We start from the raw sequence: 19,367 nt of genomic DNA, 5'->3' as shown, positions 1-19,367 counted from the left end.
TTTTTTTTTTGTATCTTGCACCTCTTGTTACCAACATGTTAGCATTCAGTACTGACAAATGGAATTAAAAAATAATAGTTTTTAACCTTCGTGTAGACATTGTAGGGGAAGAAAAACAATTTTCTCTCTACCCTTCATAATTCTTGGATGGGACAGACCCCTGTAACAAAAGATAGATTAACAAGAGAAAAACAAATTTAATAACATTTATACGTTAGAAAAATGAGTAAATCTCAGAGAAGTGGATTAGATTCAGGCTTAAATAGCATTGTCCTCTGAAATAAAGGGTGTGGGGAAGGTAAGTTTGGGGAAGGTATCCAGGAAAAGTACTGTAAATAAGCGTAAGGTTTGCTATGCAGATTTAAGTAGGTGCTGTCTCCATTGATAAGAGTCTCTAGTGATTTAGTCGTCCTTTCTTCCTGGTACAGAGAGGGAGACACCTGTGCAAATGGAGATTTCCTTTGTAGCTATAAATGTCCCTGACAAAAGTGTAACTTCTGTTTTGTGTTTGGAGCTTCTCCTGTGTCCACAGTGTTTCAGAATAATCCTTATGCCAACGAGGCATATTTTGTAGTAGCATATTTTAGGTGTCCTACAGCGTTTTCTATTTCATGATTCTGAAAATGTATTTTCCAAGTCAGTGTTTTCTCCTTGGGGTGCTCTTCCAAGAATATTTGGGTTGTCTCCGGAGCTGTGCTTTCTTGGGACACTAGAAGGTGGGTGATGCACGTCGTCTTTTTTTTTTTTTTTTTGTGGCCTGGATGCCTTTCAGCACTGCCTTCTTGGCCTGCAAAGCCTTGGCTTTGGCTTTGGCTTCGGCTTTGGCAGAGGCAGGAGCTTCCTCCTTCACCTTTGGTACCATCCTGTGACAGTTCTACCTGAGTATTATCCTTTAGTAAAAATTGCATGAGAAGTGATGGAGATTGCATTGAAGGAACATTTGTTCTTAATCCAGGGTCTACTTTGCTTGGAGTTAAAAGATCTTATACAATGCAGCCATAAAATAATGAAATCTCTGTTTATTGATGTGGAAAGAAGTCTGTGATGTGTGTATTTATTTGCTAGTGCTGCGTTAACAAAGTACCACAGACTGAGTGTCTTAAACAACAGAAGTTTATTGTCTAACAATTCTGGAGGCTGAAAGTCCAAAATCAAGTCATTGGCAAAGTTGGTGCCTTCTGGGGGCCGTGAGAGAAGGGCTTGTTCCAGGCCTCTCTCCTTGGCTTGTAGATTGTCATCTTCTCCCCACGTCTTCACCTAATCTTCCTTCTAGGATGTCTGGTCCAAGTTTCCCTTTTTATAAGGACACCAGTCATATTGTATTAGGGTCCACCCTACTGACCTCATTTAACTTGATTACCTCTGTAAAGACCCTATTTCCAAATAGGGTTGCATTCTGAGGAACTGTTAAGACTTCAACATGTGAATTTTGGGGTGGGGGGACACAATTCAGTGTTTTCTCCCTATTTTAAGTAACGTTGTTATGGAAAATTTCAAACATAAAAACGTTAGAGAAGATAATATTGAACCTCCATGTCCCCATAAACAGTTTGAGCTTTCCTCAAGGCCAGTATCATCTCATCCCTACTCTCTCACCCCCACTGGATTATTTTGAAGTAAAGCTTGTGTCAGAGATGATGGATTCTAAGGTAATAAAAGGTTACAAAATTATATATAAGGGTTGATCTTTTAACTATAAAACAATATACCTCTGTGTATGTGTATGTAAATTAGAAGAGTCAGGGTAATCCCAGAACGTTAACAGTGCTTATATCTCCAGGAAGGGGGATTACAGGTAATGTTTACTTCCTTCTTTATAACTGTTTTTACTGTTTGATTTTGTTGGGATGGTGGTTGATGGGGTGAGCCAGCCTTTTGTAATTAGAAAATAAAAACAAAACATCTAGTTTCCAGGTGGTGAGAAAGTATGGGAGTGAGGGACAGTAGAAAGGATGAGACTGCCATAGTTTTCTGAGGCAGGAGATAGAATTTTGCTTCTAAAATATTTGAAGGAAATGAGAGGAAGTGCACAGGATCATATATCATAATATAAAAGGTACTGAAGTAGAGCAGGAGGATGGCAGGCCAGTCCTTTCGTCCCACTAAAGTGAAGCCATGTGACCTTGGTGACGTTACCTAGCCTCTCCAAAGTGAGGTTTCCTGCCTTCCCAATGAAAGAGACGGACTTTGCAGACCTGTAAGATTAGTTCGGTTGTAAATGTTATGATCTCACATATCTTAAACATTTCAGTAAGTGTTTGTTTCTTAGAGGTTTGTAAAGGTAAAATTTACATTTTGTATTTTTACAGTGTGGAGTTATTATTGGGGGTGGTAAGGAAATGATTGTAGAAAAGCCAAAGGTGAAGAAATGACAGAAAGGAACCAAATTTTAAGAAGTGCACAGGGCTCAGCCCCTGTGTGTGCGTGTGCGCGCGCACCCTCACAGTTCAGAATTTTGCCTTTTGCCCTGGAAAGCATGGGTCGGTTTATAAACATACTCATAGTTAAACTATGGAGAGACCAGAACAGATTTCGGATGTCCTGCATCTCATTGTCCTTTCAACCAATCTTTTGTTGCTATACCCTCCATCTCATAAGGGCCAAGTGTCAAAATATTTAACTTCAAAATTCCATTAGCCTGTCTTGCCTCCCATGGGTGCAAGTGGATAGAGAAATCTGGGGTGATGGCTTAAGTCATTTAGTAATGGTCAGCCTCAGTAATGACACCATGAAGTTCAGAGCAAAGTGGATATGAATCCAGAAAGTGGGTAAACATCTAGAAATGATTAGTGCTTCTCTCCTGTCAGTTTTCTGAAAGGGGGGAATAGATTCCGTTACCAAAAAGATCAATGAAATCTTCCGACTGGCCAGTTAGATCTGCTTATGAAGCAGTCTTCAACTTGAAGTTGAAACAGGGTGTTTGTGCTTACATGCCATTGAAAGGTGTATTAGTCTATTTCTGTTGTTTTTAACAGACTATTTGAAAATGTGCAATTTATAAAGAAAATAAATTTGTTTCTTATAGTTTTGGAGGCTGAGAAGTATGCAGTCCAGGGGGCACATCTAGTGAAGACCTCCTTCTGGGTGGGGACTTTGGACAGGGTCCTGTGGCAACCAGGCTTTCACATGCTGAAAAAGGGCTGAGCAAGAAAGAGCTAACCTTCTCACTTGCCCTCCTTATAAAGCCGTCAGAACCATGTCCATTACCCTATGAATGGATCAGTCCATTCATGAGGGCACAGTCCTCACAATCTAATCACCTCTTGAAGGCCACACCTTTCAAACACCATAACTGGATTTCCCACCTTCTTAACAGTGAATTTTGGGGGGACATTCAATTCATAGCAAAAGGAAAGCAGACTTTTATGCCCTAATATGTAAAAAATGACTTCAGTCCTGAGACTCCTCCCCCACCCAGAGCTGGGTCACCAGCACAGGGATCCTGCCAAAATAAGCACCCATCCTAGAAGGCTGGAAACTCTCTTCCCTACCTTGAGGCACCAGTCAGCCAGTGGTCTGGGGAAACTCTTTCTCTTCTCTCAGGCAACACTGGCAGGAATGAGTAGAGGCTCCACAGGCAGGCAAATCAAAGCAGATCAAAATAATACCAAGCAGATCAAAATAGTACCACAGTGGCTCTGAAATTAGATTGTCATTGGAACCACAGCCCATAAAAGCAGGCCAGGACCTGTATGCTAAACCTAAGCTTGTGACTGCCACCTTCAAAGAGCAAAACTTCAGATAGGACCCAGAGTCCCCTAATGGAATAGCCAAGATGTCCAAGATACAATTGAAAATTACCAGTCATATGAGGAACCAGGAAAATTACAACTTGAATGAGAAAAGATAATCTACACTGTCTCTGCTGCTGTCAAGCTACAGTGGCAGAGTGGAATAGTGGTCATAGAGACCACATGGTTTGCAGACCCTAAAGTACTTACCATCTGGCCCTTTGTAGAAGTTCGCCGACTCATGCAGTTAGCTTATTGCAGATCTAACTGTCAGTCTGAGATCTTTCCTTCTTTTGACCTTTTTTGGTTTCTTTTGGTTTGTAGTATAGAGTATTATATTTCTTATACAGCACTTCAAAAAGTTCATGGAAAAATAGAATTAAAAGACAATACGCATCTTTCCATGAACTTTTTGAAGTATCCTTGTGTTCGGTTCTTTACTCTCTTCCTGTGTCTTTTTACTTTATTCTTCTTTACTTGTAACCTCATCCTTTTAGCCAGCAGCTTCCCTCCATTGGATATGGACCCCATTTTTCTCCTGCTCATCTCGTCCCATATTGTCACTGTCACTCTCACTCTCAACACTACTGAGAAATGTGGATTTTGAAGAGCTGTACACTGGATGGGTTTTCTTTCTCCATTCACCTAATGAGGCTTGAGAGATATTTGGGAGTCATAAGATGTTTAGGACTGGTCTGCACAAGACAGTGGGGGTACGGAGCATGGTGTCCCCAGGTCCCAGGACCCTGCCTGAAGGGAACTCTTGGTAGGTTATCAGTCCAGGTGTATGTTGTGCCAGGAGGGAACAAGAGACATAGACTGGGAGGTACAGGGGGAAGGTGAAAATTCAGGTAGGAAAAGTCAGCAGCTCATTGGGACCAGAAAAAATAGTTCAGTTGTGAGGCCAGGATTTACTGTGTGCAGCAATCAGAAATTTGGAGAAATGTGTTGCAGGTTGGAATACCAGTCTCCAAATATCAACAGTGCAATCTTTTAATAAGATAAGGCTGACTTTATTTTACAGCGCATAAGGGAGAGCACCACTTCCACAGGGTGTTTGCAGTGTCTCCAAGTGAAGAAGGCAAAGTCAGAATTTATTGAGAATTGGAAGTTTGGTTTACAATGTGGGGACTCGATAAGGGTTAGGTGAGGATCAAGATACAGCAGTTCAGCATGGGTAGAAATAAGGCGAGGATTTTGAGGCAAGGCGTTCAGAGAATCTTAGGAGGCAAACTGTCTATTGACGTTTCCATTAAAGTGTTCATGGATATTTTGGGAAAGTCCTGTAATAAATCATCAAAGTATGTCTGGGATGGAGTCTCCTGGAATGCTAAAGTAATGCTCATGAGGTTAGTGGAATAGCAAGTCTTAGAAGGGGCTCAGAAATTCCTCCAGACTGAGGAGAAATGACAACCCAAGGCCATCTTGTATTTGACATCATCATTTGGTCTACTTCCAGGCAAGACAAATGGAGTTACTAAAGGCTCTGAGGAACCTGTGGAGGCTCTGTGAACTGAAGCAAGCAGCCTTGGTACTTGAGGATTGGGAATCTATGTTCAGGAGGCCTCTGATCTTTTGGTTCATAATGGATGAGTGACTGAACTTGTATTCGTTGACATGTCAGGACTGGATTTTTGGGTCCTTCTAGAACCTATACCAAGGCTTGCGGCTCAGAAGAGTCTGAAGCAGTCAAAACAAATAAGGCTCGTGTCCCCTCCCTCCCTCCTGTTAGCTCTTTAGCCAGATCTAAACTTGTTGCATTGAGTATTACTGGGTTTTGATTTTGCATCTTGGTTTCAGCTTCTTTGATCTCTTCTTTGTTTTTCTGTAGCCACTGATCCTATTAGTATTACCTCCTGTGATTTGATTTGTAATGCAAATACCATTGTTTGTGCTGTGATATATGGGCCGTAGATTTTTAATTTTCCCTTTGAAGTTTGATTATCTGTGAAGTTCAACTTAAACTGCATTTTAGTCTCTTTCACATCCTCAGAGTTGACATTTTCAGGGGAGTGTATCTGAAATTTAATTTGGGGCCCCATTTTTGTACCTGTGTTACAAGATGGTGATGCTCCTGATTGTGGAAACCAAATGCCAAAAAGAAATGAAATTTGTCCTTTTCTTAGTTTGTTTTTAAACACCAAGGATGATTGATGTTGCTTTGCCTTGGAAGAAGTGGTTAGGGCTCTGATTTGAAATTTAAATAATTAAAGTAAGTGGTTCAACATTTTTTTAAAGACTGGTAGCTGCAGGTGAGTCTGCATGTTGATGGTTGTGCTTTACTCTTCTGGTGATAAACCTATAGGCACCTTGAAGGGGAGAAGGAGCCTGCTTTAAGAATTTGCTTTTGGTATGTCTGGTGCATACAGGTTTTCAGTTCCACACGTGTCTTCTCATGTGTGCCCTTCATTAGAATTAGAGAGATATGGAAATAGCTAAAGCTTGTTCTTCCAAAGTCTGATGAAGACTCTTCAGTGCCTCTCAGTCTTAGCAAATCTTAGAGCAGTAATAACTGTAATATACAGCTTTGAGGCTAGGAATCCTACATTTCTTTTAGGGTTCATTCAATTTCTTTTATAGTCTGAACCTAATATAAAAGTGAAGATTGGCATCAATTGTGTCATTAGAGACTAGAATTCCGTTTCACATCTTACAGAAAAAGGGGAGAAAATGAATCTTTAGGAGGTTTCTACTGTGTACACATCACTGTGCTAGGCTCCTTTTATTTTTAGCACTCAGTTTAGCAAGAAAGATCTTGAAATCCACAAGTGCCTGGTTATTGATATGTCTCCAGCACAGGGTTACTCAAGTCCATACTGTTAGCATTTTAAGCAGCAAAGTTCTTTGTTGTATAGGACTGTGTCCTGATTCGTGAGACATTTATTTATTTATTCATTTATTAATTTTTTAAAAAAAATTTATTTTGTCGATATACAATGTGGTTGATTATTATGGCCCATTACCGAAACCTCCCTCCCTCCTCCCTCTCCCCCCTCCTACCCAACAATATCCTTACTGTTTGCTTGTCGTATCAACTTCAAGGAATTGTAGTTGTTATGTCTCCCCCCCCATCTTCTTTTTGTGTGTGTGTGAATTTATTTATTTATTTTAGCTCCCACCAATAAGTAAAAACGTGGTATTTCTCTTTCTGTGCCTGATTTGTTTACTTAATATAATTCTCTCAGGGTCCATCCATGTGGTTGCAAATGGCAGTATTTCATTCGTTTTTATAGCTGAGTAGTATTTCCTTGTGTAGATATACCACATTTTCCGTATCCACTCATCCAATGATGGACATTTGGGCTGGTTCCAACTCTTAGCTATTGTAAATAGTGCTGCAGCGAACATTGGGGAACAGATATACGTTTGACTTGCTGATTTCCATTCCTCTGGGTATATTCCCAACAGTGGGATAGCTGGGTCATATGGCAGATCTATCTGCAATTGTTTGAGGATCCTCCATACCATTTTCCATAGAGGCTGCACCATTTTGCAGTCCCACCAATAGTGTATGAGAGTTCCTTTTTCTCTGCAACCTCACCAGCATTTATCGTTCAGAGTCTTTTGGATTTTAGCCATCCTCACTGGGGTGAGATGGTATCTCAGTGTAGTTTTGATTTGCATTTCCTGGATACTGAGTGATGTTGAGCATTTTTTCATATGTCTGTTGGCCATTTGTATATCTTCCTTAGAGAAATGCCTACTTAGCTCTTTTGCCCATTTTTTAATTGGGTTGCTTGCTTTTTTCAGGTAAAGTTGTTTGAGTTCCTTGTATATTCTGGATATTAATCCTTTGTCAGATGTATATTTTGCAAATATTTTCTCCCACTCTGTTGGTTGTCTTTTAACTCTGTTAATTGTTTCTTTTGCTGTGCAGAAGCTCTTTAGTTTGATATAATCCCATTTGTTTATTTTTCCTTTGGTTGCCCGTGCTTTTGGGGTCGTATTCATGAAGTCTGTGTCCAGTCCTATTTCCTGAAGTGTTACTCCTATGTTTTCTTTAAGAAGTTTTATTGTTTCAGGGTGTATATTTAATTCTTTAATCCATTCTGAGTTGAGTTTAGTGTATGGTGAAAGGTATGGGTCTAGTTTCATTCTCCTGCATATTGATATCCAGTTCTCCCAGCACGATTTGCTGAAGAGGCAGTCTCTTCCCAGTGTATAGGCTTGGTGACTTTGTCAAAGATCAGATGGCTGTAGGTGTGTGGGTTGATTTCTGGATTCTCTATTCTATTCCATTGATCAGTGTGTCTGTTTTTATGCCAGTACCATACTGTTTTGGTTATTATAGCTTTGTAGTATAGTTTAAAGTCAGGTGGTGTTATGCCTCCAGCTTTATTTTTGTTGCTCAGTGTTGCTTTGGCTATGCGTGGTCTTTTGTTATTCCATATAAATGTCTGGATAGTTCTTTCCATTTCTGAGAAAAGTGTCTTTGGAATTTTGATGGGGATTGCATTGAATTCGTATATCACTTTGGGTAGTATGGACATTTTCTCTATGTTGATTCTTCCAATCCAAGAGCATGGGATATCTTTCCATCTTCTTGTATCCTCTCTAATTTCTCTCAGCAGCGGTTTGTAGTTCTCATTATAGAGATTTTTCACATCCTTGGTTAACTCAATTCCTAAGTATTTTATATTTTTGGTGGCTATTGTAAATGGGCAGGTTTTCTTGATTTCAATTCTTCATGTTCACTCTTGGAGAATAGAAATGCTACTGATTTTTGCGTGTTGATTTTGTATCCTGCTACTGTGCTGAAATCATTTATCAGCTCCAAGAGTTTTTCTGTAGAGGCTTTAGGCTGTTCGATATATAGGATCACGTCATCTGCAAACAGGGACAGTTTGACTTCATCTTTTCCAATCTGGATGCCCTTTATTTCCTTCTCTTCTCTGATTGCTCTGGCTAGTACTTCCAACACTTATGTTGAATAGGAGTGGTGAGAGTGGGCATCCTTGTCTAGTTCCTGTTCTTAAAGGAAACGCTTTCATCTTTTCCCCATTCAGTATGATATTGGCAGTTGGTTTATCATATATGGCTTTAATTATGTTGAGATACTTTCCATCTATACCTAACTTATAGAGGGTTTTTGTCATGAATGAGTGTTGAATTTTATCAAATGCTTTTTCAGCATCTGTAGAGATGATCATATGGTCTTTGTGTTTGATTTTATTAATATGGTGTATCACATTTATTGATTTGCATATGTTGAACCAACCTTGCATCCCTGGGATGAATCCCACTTGATTGTGGTGATTAATTTACCTATGTGTTGCTGTATTCTGTTTGCTAGTATTTTATTGAGGATTTTTGCATCTATATTCATCAAGGATATCGGCCTGTAGTTTTCTTTTTTGGTTATATCTTTACCTGGTTTTGGTATCAGGGTGATGTTTGCCTCATAGAATGAGTTTGGGAGATTTGTGTCTGTTTCAGCCTTTTGGAATAGTTTGTAAAGAATCGGTGTCAATTGCTCTTTGAATGTTTGGTAAAATTCTGCTGTGAATCCATCTGGTCCTGGGGTTTTCTTTGTTGGGAGCCTTCTGATAACAGCTTCAATCTCCTTTATTGTTATTGGTCTATTCAGATTTTCTACGTCTTCATGGCTCAGTTTTGGGAGCTTGTGTGTGTCCAGAAATTGATCCATTTCCTCCAGATTTTCAAATTTGTTGGCATGTAGTTGTTTATAGTAGTCTCGAATGATTCCTTGTATTTCAGATGAATCAGTTGTAATATCACCTTTTTCATTTCTAATTTTTGTTATTTGAATCTTCTCTCTTATTTTTTGTTAGCCATGCTAATTGTTTGTCAATTTTATTTATCTTTTCAAAAAGCCAACTTTTTGATTCATTGATCTTTTGTATTGTTTTTTGGGTTTCAATTTCATTAAGTTCTGCTCTGATCTTAATGATTTCTTACCGTCTGCTAACTTTAGGTTTGGATCGTTCTTGTTTTTCTAGATCTTTAAGGTGAAGTGTTAGGTTGTTTACTTGCCATCTTTCCATTCTTCTGAGGTGAGCATTTAATGCAATTAATTTCCCCCTTAATACTGCTTTAGCAGTATCCCACAGGTTTTGGTATGATGTATCATTATTTTCATTAGTTTCAATAAATTTTTTGATTTCCTGGTTGATTTCTTCTTGGACCCATACGTCATTAAGTAGAATGCTGTTTAATTTCCATGTGTTTGTATAGTTTCCAGAATTTTGTTTGTTATTGATTTCTAATTTTAATCCTTTGTGGTCTGAGAAAATACATGGGATAATTCCAGTTTTTTTGAATTTGTTGAGACTTGTGACCTAATATGTGATCTGTTCTGGAGAATGATCCATGTGCTGATGAGAAGAATGAATATTCTGAGGTTGTTGGATGGAATGTTCTGTAGATATCTGCCAATTCCAATTGGTCTAGAGCATTGTTTAGATCTTGTGTTTCTCTGCTGATTCTTTGCCTAGATGATCTGTCCAATATTGACAGCGGGGTGTTCAGGTCCCCTGCTGTTATGGTATTAGTGTCTATTTCCTTCTTTTGGTCTAATAGATTTTGTTTTATAAATCTGGCTGCTCCAACATTGGGTGCGTACATATTTATGATTGTTATGTCTTGTTGATGGATCAGTCCTTTTATCATTATGTAGTGTCCCTCATTGTCTCTTTTTATGGTTTTTAGTTTAAAGTCTATTTTGTCAGATATAAGAATAGCTACTCCAGCTCGTTTTTCTTTTCTGTTTGCATGGTAAATCTTTTTCCATCCTTTCACTCTTAGTCTATGTGAGTCTTTATGGGTGAGGTGGGTCTCTTGTAGGCAGCATATAGTTGGGTCCTCCTTTTTAATCCAGTCAGCCAGTCTGTGTCTTTTGATTGGGGAATTTAAGCCTTTTACATTAGGAGTTGTTATTGAAAAGTGTTGATTTATTCCTAGCATTTTATTGATTATTGTTTGGTTGTCTTAGGTGTCTTTTGTTTCTTGCTTTCTGATTTACTGTTTGTTTTGTGTTTGTTGGTTCCTTAGGTTGTAGATAGCTTTTTTGTTTGTATGTTTTCTCTTCATGAATGCCATTTTTATTATACTAGTGGGTTTTGATTTTTCTTGGGTTTTTATGGCAGTGGTAGTTATTTTTCAGGAACCAAACCGAGTACTCCACTGAGAATTTCTTGTAAGGGTGGTCGTGTTGTGGTGAACTCCCGCAGTTTTTGTTTGTCTGAGTAATATACTATTTGCCCTTCATTTCGGAAGGACAGCCTTGCAGGGTAGAGTATTCTTAGCTGACAATCTTTGTCTTTTAGTACTTTGAATATATCATCACATTCCTTTCTGGCTTTTAGGGTTTGTGATGAAAAGTCTGATGTTAGCCTGATTGGGGCTCCCTTATAGGTGATTTGATGCTTCTCTCTTGCAGCTTTTAAAATTCTCTCTTTGTCCTTGAGTTTTGCCAGTTTGACTATAACATGTCTTGGAGAAGACCTTTTTGGGTTGAATACGTTTGGAGATCGTTGAGCTTCCTGGATCTGAAGATCTGTGATTTTTCCTATACCTGGGAAGTTTTCTGTCACTATTTTGTTGAATATGTTTTCAGTGCAATCTCCTTTTTCCTCCCCTTCTGGAATACCCATGACTCGGATATGTGAGCGCTTAAAGTTGTTGTCTGATATCTCTCTTAGATTTTCTTCAATGCCTTTGATTCTTTCTTTTTTTTGTCTGCTTGTGTTATTTCAAACAGCCCATCTTCAAGTTCAGAGGTTCTCTCTTCAACTTCCACAAGCCTGCTGGTTAAACTCTCTGTTGTGTTTTTCATTTTGCTGAATAACTTCTTCAGTTCGGCAAGTTCTGCTACATTTTTTTTCAGGGCATTGATTTCCTTGTACATTTCCTCTTTCAGGTCCTGTATACTTTTCCTCGTTTCATCATGTTGTCTAGCTGAGTTTTCTTGTATCTCATTCAGTTTCCTTAGAATTATCACTTGAAATTCCTTGTCAGTCATTTCAAGGGCTTCTTGTTCTATAGGATCTAGAGCTTGAGAGTTATTATCCTTTGGTGGTGTACTTTCTTGATTTTTCGCATTTCTGGTATCTTTTCTTTGATGTTTATTCGTTGTGGCAGGGGGTTTCACAGCCCACAGGTTTGATAGTATTGACTGACTAAGATGTTGCTGTGGTTGCCAATTTCGTATGGCTACCACAGTGACTGCTCAATTGGCCACTAGTGCCTTGCATTTGTGGTTGCCTTGGGTCTTGGGCTTCTCTGGGGAGCCACCTCTCTGGTCAGCTTGGACACTGCCGGGATGCTGGATCACGGGGGTGGTACCACAGGGTGTGTGGTCTCTGTTGAGCTTCCACCTCCCGTGCTGGACTTCTCCCTGTTCCGTGCGCTCTGGCCTGGGCTGCTGGGATGCACGAAGGCACCGCAGAGCGTGTGGTCTCTGCAGAGCTTCCCCTTCCCCTGCAGGATGTCCCCCTGCTCTGTGCGCCCTAGGCTAGTCTTGGGATAGAGCCAGGTGCCGACGGTGAAGCCTACCTGCTGCTGGATCGCGCGGTGGTCGCTCCCCCACAGGGTGTGTGGACTCTCCGGAGCTTCTATCTCCCTTGCTGGACGTCTCTGTGCTCCGTACGCATTGGGCCAGGCTGCTGTATCATGCGGCAGCAGTGCGTCCCCGTGAAGTTCCCACCTCCCCTGCTGGATGTCTCCCTGCTCCGAGCGCACTAGGCCAGGCTGGGAATGGAGCCGGGTGCCTGCGGTGAGGCCTACCTGCTGGATCACGTAGTGGCGGCCCCACAGGGTGTGTGGTTTCTGCGGAGCCTCCTCCTCTCCTGCCACATGTCTCCCCACTCTGTGTGCACTGGGCTGGGCTGTGAATGGAGCCGGCTGGTGGCGGTGAAGCCTATCTGCCGGATCATGTGACGGCGGCCCCACAGGGCATGTGGTCTCCGAGGAGCTTCTGCCTCCCCCGCTGGACGTCTCCCTGTTCCATATGCACTTGATGTTATGTTTTTATAGTTTAAATCAGTTGATTTGTGGGAGAGAGTGACGCTAGGAACCATCTATTCCGCCATCTTGACGGGAAGTCCTTTAGGACTTTTAGAAGAAGCAACTTTCCCTGTAGATGGGAAGAGGCACAGGAAAGCAAATGCTGTAGGGATACTCGTTCGAATTCAGAACTAATTCTCTTCGTGAGACATTTAGCACTGTTGTTCCCACTACCCACTTAGTACTAGTTAGTTCTCCCTGTCATTGTAACCACCAAACCCACCCACTGCCATTTCCACATGCCCCCTCTAAAAGGCCATCCTGCCTTTGCACTGGCAGTAGGCTCTTTCCAGAGAGCTGATGTGTGGATTTGATCTCGGGGCACGTGCCTCTGTTGTGATGGAGTAGAACATCTTGTTAAGCCTGTTTGTGTCTTTATTACCTAAGATTTACATAATATGCTTGTGAAATAACAAGTATTAATCCTATACTATGTAATTGGGATACACTTAGTTCTTTTTGTTCATTAAGAAAGAACACATTCTGTATAGTTAATGGCTTGATTTTACTTGTTTCTCTTAATAATTATGGCATCGTTCATAATAGTTGAAAACATAATGTATTATATGTTCCATCATATTTTTTTCCCTTTCTTTTCAACACATTTTTCTAAGACAAGGTTTTATGGTTGGAATTTACAGAAATGCTGACTATGGCAAATAACTCAAAATCCACTTCTTCCTGTTAGCAGTTGTACATGTAGTTGACAATGCATATATGCGCATTTTATCTTGTTTGAAGTTAAATTTATACATTTGACAGTATTTCTTGGCAAACCTAAACTGATTATGGAGATATTATCCTTTACTAAATCTTTAGCCATATTATGCACATCAAGTATAGTGATTTCTATAGACTGTGTGTCATGAATGGATTCTCTTGCACTTCAGTGAGAGAAGAGTGAGACTTGGATTCATTCATTCAGTAGATGTTTACTGTACATTGGTGAACAACACAGATCTTGACATCTGCTTACACACTAGCATAAGTAAATGTAATAAATAAATTACAAGTTAGATTGGAAGGTGGTAAGTACTGTGGGGAAAATAAATTTGGCAAGGAGGATAGGACTGTCGAGGTTGGGCTGGAGATGCAATTTTAAATTAGGTGGAAAGGTTTCTGGAGAAGGTGACTTTTAGGTAAAGACCTGAAGGAGAAATGAATACTTACTGAGCTGAGCTCCTGTTATGCTTCAGATGCTGTTTCAGAAACCACAGTGGCTAGGTATAAACTCTGTCATCTGTAGGAAACAATTTGCAAGGCCACATTATGGGTGTGCACATTATTAAGGTGAGAACACTCCAGACCATGTGTGTGCAACATGAGTGTTGAAGTAATGGCACCTGTATGGTAAGTAGCATTACAAGGGATGAACTTTTTAAAAAAAAATAGAGCAGAAGACTACACCGAATGATAGAAAATAGCAGGTATTTGTTTTCAAAAGGAAATAGAAAAAAAGGTAGAGCATAGAATGAGTTTTGTGTCCAAGTCCAGTGGTCCTTATAGAACGATTGCTTCTTCGTGGCTGGTGAAATCGTGATGCTAACAAGCACCCTCTGGGATCGTTGTGAGATGACTGACAAAGCAGGAGATGTTGCTTCAAATTAAGGACAGCTTTTGTGAGGAAGCTTGGAGAACAGTGGACCAGAGTGCAGAGAATAGGAGTTTTTCCTGCCTGTGGTGCCGTCAGCTCTATGACCTAGAAGGAGTAATTATTTGCCACACATGGCGCAATTTATGTCCGTCATCTTGTTTAATAAGATAAGATAAAACGTGAGGGGGATGAATTTCACAAGATAACCAGTAAAAGTCCTTTTCTGGCTGTTCGAGTTCCTTTCCTCTTGATTTGTCAATTCAAAGACGCAATTAGGGGACTGTCTTGTGATAAGCTTATGCATTACAGCCAGGCCACAAGATACGATTTGTCATAGCTTAAGCTATGGAGTAGGGCTGGGTCTGTAATTCCGGGGTTTTCTCTTCTTCCTGACATCTTACGTGATGTTAAGAAAGTCATGTCCTGTTTAGCATTTTTTGGGGGGGGGAGGGCAGTACTGGCTTCACTGTGCTCTCACTTGTACAAATAACAGCCTCAGATTTTGCTTTCATATCTTTTTTTTCCTTTTGTTCTTTTCTTTTCCTGATGACACGTACCAGGAATGCTTCCATTTCTTGAACTGTGAATAGGACTGCCAAAGAGTTAGGAATTGCAGCTGGAGGGACAGCAAGGTGTTACCCTTGCTCTGAGGGAAAACCATGGTGCGTCCACTGTCTCAGGTGACCTACCATAGCAATGGAACTTTAAAGATGGCTGCAAGGACTTCAGCTTTTAATGTATTTGTTATTGCCTTGCCTTCAGAAGATCTGTAACATGATATATGCAGATAGCCCTGAGGGTCCCTTTCAGCTCTAAAGTTCTAAAACTCTCTTTTGATCAGAGTGCCTTTGGATAGATTTACTGGACAGATTTCACCCAGGAGTATGTATCTTGGCAAAGGACTAATGTGCACTGAGCACTCTTGGAGCTGACTCTCACCTAACTTTATCCAGTTCCATGGTTAAGTGCTGGCTCCCCAACCTGTCAGGAGGAGGACTTCTGGCCCTTACTGCCTTGCTGTCTTCCCTGTTTTGTAGATGATGAGCCAGGTAGAAGGGCAGCAGAAGAACCTTGTGCACGCCATCGAGTCCCTGCCAGGTTCTGGCCCCCTCACTGCCTTGGATCAGGACCTGCTGCTCCTGAAAGCTACCTCTGCTGCCACCCTCAGCTGCCTTGGGGAGTGCCTCAACCTGTTACAGCAGAGCGTGCACCAGGTGGGCCAGCCCGGCCACAAGCCAGGGGCCTCAGGTAAGACCCCCGTGGGCTTGTCATTGCTTGGCATGAGCCCGGTCTGTGTGTGCGTGTGGGTATCCCCCATTGCCTTCCTCCTTTAATTTCATGTATTTCTCCACCATTCATCCGTCTGTCCTTTTATGCAAGTGTCTCTCCATTAATTCCTCCCTCCTTTCCTCCACAGTTGGGGATATAATTTCCTTTTACTAGTTAGAAATGTAACATCCTCTGAAAAATCTAACATGTTTACGTGAACACTGTGGAATGCCTTTCAGACTCGCTGGTGTTACTTTATGCAGTCTGTCTCATTTCACTGGTGACTTTTGCACCCAGTGTTGTGTTTGGTGATGCATTGCTAGGCAGCACATGGTCCATCATGTGCATGGTGCATATCCACACGTGCTCCCCAGCCACCCTGAGCTGACGGCACGCTCATCGCCTCCAGCTTCTGCCCCCCTCACCTCACTGCAGGGAGCGCCCTTGTGCGTGTCCCCCATGGGCCTGTGTGGGAATTTCTCTGGAATACATACCAGCAGAATTTCTAGTTTTTTATTCAGAAGCCAGAGATAGTAATATGTTCCCTTAAGATGCCTCAATTTAATCAATAAGCAGATATAAAGATATTAGTGAAGATTAAATTCAATGATGAAGGTGAAAATAGCTTGAGACTGGGCGTGTTACATATAATTATAAAGAATTATAATTAACAGAATGAAAGAAGCTTTACTGAGCTTCCTTGCCCAGGGGCCACCTAATTAGTGAGGAAACTTAGGTGATAAAAAGTTAATCCAGGTTATGAGTGATAGTCTTTATATTTCATGTTTTCCTCAAATGCTCTCTGCCCCCATTTCACTGAAGATTCAAAGGGACAGTTGGTGTTTCAGAGTAGACTGTGTGTGGGTAATTTGGGTTTCTTTCTGTGATACCCACCGTCATTTACTGAGCTCTGGTCCTACCAGCATTTGGTCTTCACTACATGTTTTCTGAAATCTTTACAAGGTAGGTATGATTAGGGGCAATAGTATCCCTATTTGGGGGATGAGGCACGGAGGCCCAGAGTGGTTAAATGACTTGCCCGAGGTCACCCAGTGAAGTGGCAGAGCCAAAGTGAGAGACAGGCTCTTCCTGCTACAGCAGACGCTTTCCCCTGCTTGGGGTTCTTTGTTCCATCCACAGCAGGCCTCCTGGGTCTCCCCAAACTAGGGTTGGGGACAGTTTCTTGCTAGCATCATAATTCCCTCAGGGCAAGTGTACTCGTATATTTATTTTATTTTTTAAAATAATTTCAGACTTCAAAGAAGTTGTAAGCATAGTAATGGAAAGTTCTCATGTATTCATTCCCTGATAGTAATATTTTATTACATTTGCTTTATTATCTTTTCTCTCTCTATATATGCGTATTATGATTTTCTAACCACTTAGGAGTAAGTTGCAGACATGATGTTTCATGACTTTTAAATGCTTCAGTGTATATTTCCTTTAAAAAAGGACATTTTCCTATATAGACAGGACAATGATCAAAATCAGTAAATTAGCATGAATACAATTCTATTCCCTAATCTACAGATGTTACTAAATTTTGTCAGTTATCTCATGATGTCCCTTTTTGCAAAGGAAAAATATTCTGGTGCAGGATCCTGTCTAAGAGAAAGTCTGTGTGTATTCAGGCACAGAGCCAAGGCACCCAAACCTGCTTTTCTACCTTTCCTCTTCCTTCCTAGCTTGAAAAATGAAACTCAAATGCAGAAGCCTCAGCGAGACTCCTTGACATTTTCTTATCCGGAAGGAGCCTCAGTGACCCCCGTTGGGACTTGGGCACAATCTCAGAGTTAGACTGGAGACTTGTCAGGTTTCTATGGTCTCTCTTGCCCTGTATTGTAACTTCTGGCCTCTGCAAACTAATGGGCCTATTGCAAGAATCTTTCACTAGTAAATGCAAGCTTTGAACCCTTTTACTCCTAAAATTTATCCTTTAAAAAAAAAGAAAATCTTTTTTCAGCACTGGTTTCTGGCAAATTTCTAATTTTTTTCCTCTCTGACTTTCATTGGGTCTCTTGTGTTTTTAAGGGCCTGGAGGGACAAAGCTTGAGTGATGGAATTTCAGATGTGACAGGTTGAAGTGGAAACTGGGAGAAGGGGAGACAGAGCAGTGTCCCTGCAATTATGCCTGGTGTTTCCGCCTTCATGTCTTCCCTGCACCCCCAACCATTTGCCCATCTTCCCTTATTTTTGGTTATTTTCATGAAGAATCTCGGCTGAAAGTTGAAGAATAGAGGGTGCATGAAGCATCACAATGAGTATTTTATTTCCTTGTTGTCTTAACTCTTTTAAAAGTTACATTCCATGTAACACAGCCCCTTAAGTTTTAAACCAATCTGCATGTGTCTTTTAAATCTATGTCATGCGTTGGGGAAAAAAATTGAATTACTTCTTGCATCCAAAACATAATAGTTGCCTGAAGTTAAAAGAGAATTCCAGAATCTCAAGCCAGTGGGATAAGAGAATATGTTTGATGCCAGGAATGTTACCACAGAATGTGTTTGTTTAGAATCTAGGGGCTCTCAAGGTTGATAGTCGCTATAGCACTCTGACATGACTGATAAAAATTATAATGGTTATGTCTATGAAGTGCCAGGCTGTACTGATGGAAACCAAAATCTCATTAAAGCAAAACTCTATCAGGGTTTCATTGAAATGTTCAGTGGGCTGGGAGGCCCACAGTACCAGCAGCACATCTGATATCCACGCACATCGTTCTTGCTTAAAGTCTCTTTGCTTTCTGATATTTGCACTGTTTTTTCTTTTGCCCCTTTCCTGAATCAGAATGAATTTGTGGTCTCATAGCGTTTCATCTTCTGTAGCGTTTCACTGCATCTTTAGGGAACTATGTTGGCTTTGGATCCTTTGTCCAGATGTTGCTTTCTAATGTTCATTTTGTTTCAAACCTGCTGAGCAACTGGATTGAAATCTGAAAACACTGTAGTATTCGTCTGCCTCCCACCTATGCGTTTTGGCTCCCAGACCTGTCTCTGACGCTATCTCTAAGATATAATGGGTCTGAAATGCTTCACTTAACTTCTGTTTATGGAGAGGTTTGTAATTAAAATTAATAAAGTAATTTGGCTTCTTGGTCAAGGTTTAAGTTATGCAGCTCTCTTACCATTCCTGGTGGCTGTTAAATCTACTTCAGTAGAGTGGTGGAGGCAAATGACTGATTGACAGGGGACTGGGCATCTTTTTCCCCAGCCTCAGAGGCGTGACTTTGATTCTATGAGGAAAAGGCAGGCAGAACTGTGCTCAGATTGGAAAAAGTTGTGCTACTTGGAGCCCAGATGTCAGGTGGGTGACCAGTGTGGGAGATAAACGACCTTCAGTGTGCTTAGCGGGTACAGAGTAGTCTGTCCTCTGTGCTGGTTAGTTATTTGCTTGTAAGACTTAGTGCAGGGAACATAGTTCGAATTCAGAGCAGACTCGTATAACAAGACAGGCTATGCAGGTTGTATTTCCTTCACATTTCTTTAGTGTTTGGGGGAAAAAATATGATTGTATATAAATTCTAGTAGTGGTTACATTTTTTCTTTTTCATTTTTTAAAAAAAATGTTCACTGGTTTATGTTAAAGGATATACGAAGGATACAGGTGAAGAGATGCATAGAGCAAGATTTGGGAAGAGGCACAGAACTTCCATGCCCTTCTTGGGTGTGCCACCCTTTAGGAACCTCCATGCGTTCAGCTGTCTGGAAGCTTCCATTAAGTTTTTCATAATCGTTCTTTAAGCTATATTT

General features: G+C 40.8%; 1 protein-coding gene across 2 annotated transcripts in view; it reads left to right on the top strand.

The window, feature by feature from the left end:
• The window catches only part of OSBPL10 (oxysterol binding protein like 10), a 270,826-nt gene that overhangs the window by 192,492 nt on the left and 58,967 nt on the right, over positions 1-19,367 (top strand). For both annotated transcript variants that reach the window (XM_063115072.1, XM_063115071.1), the window contains one exon: positions 15,387-15,597. In XM_063115072.1, coding sequence (XP_062971142.1) covers positions 15,387-15,597 — 211 coding nt within the window. The remainder of the gene's footprint in view (positions 1-15,386; positions 15,598-19,367) is intronic.

This window comes from Cynocephalus volans, chromosome 11 (assembly GCF_027409185.1).
Source record: "Cynocephalus volans isolate mCynVol1 chromosome 11, mCynVol1.pri, whole genome shotgun sequence".
In the NCBI taxonomy this organism is placed as follows: Eukaryota; Metazoa; Chordata; class Mammalia; order Dermoptera; family Cynocephalidae; genus Cynocephalus; species Cynocephalus volans.
Note: the sequence above shows the minus strand (reverse complement) of the source record. Positions and strands in the feature narration are given on the sequence as shown.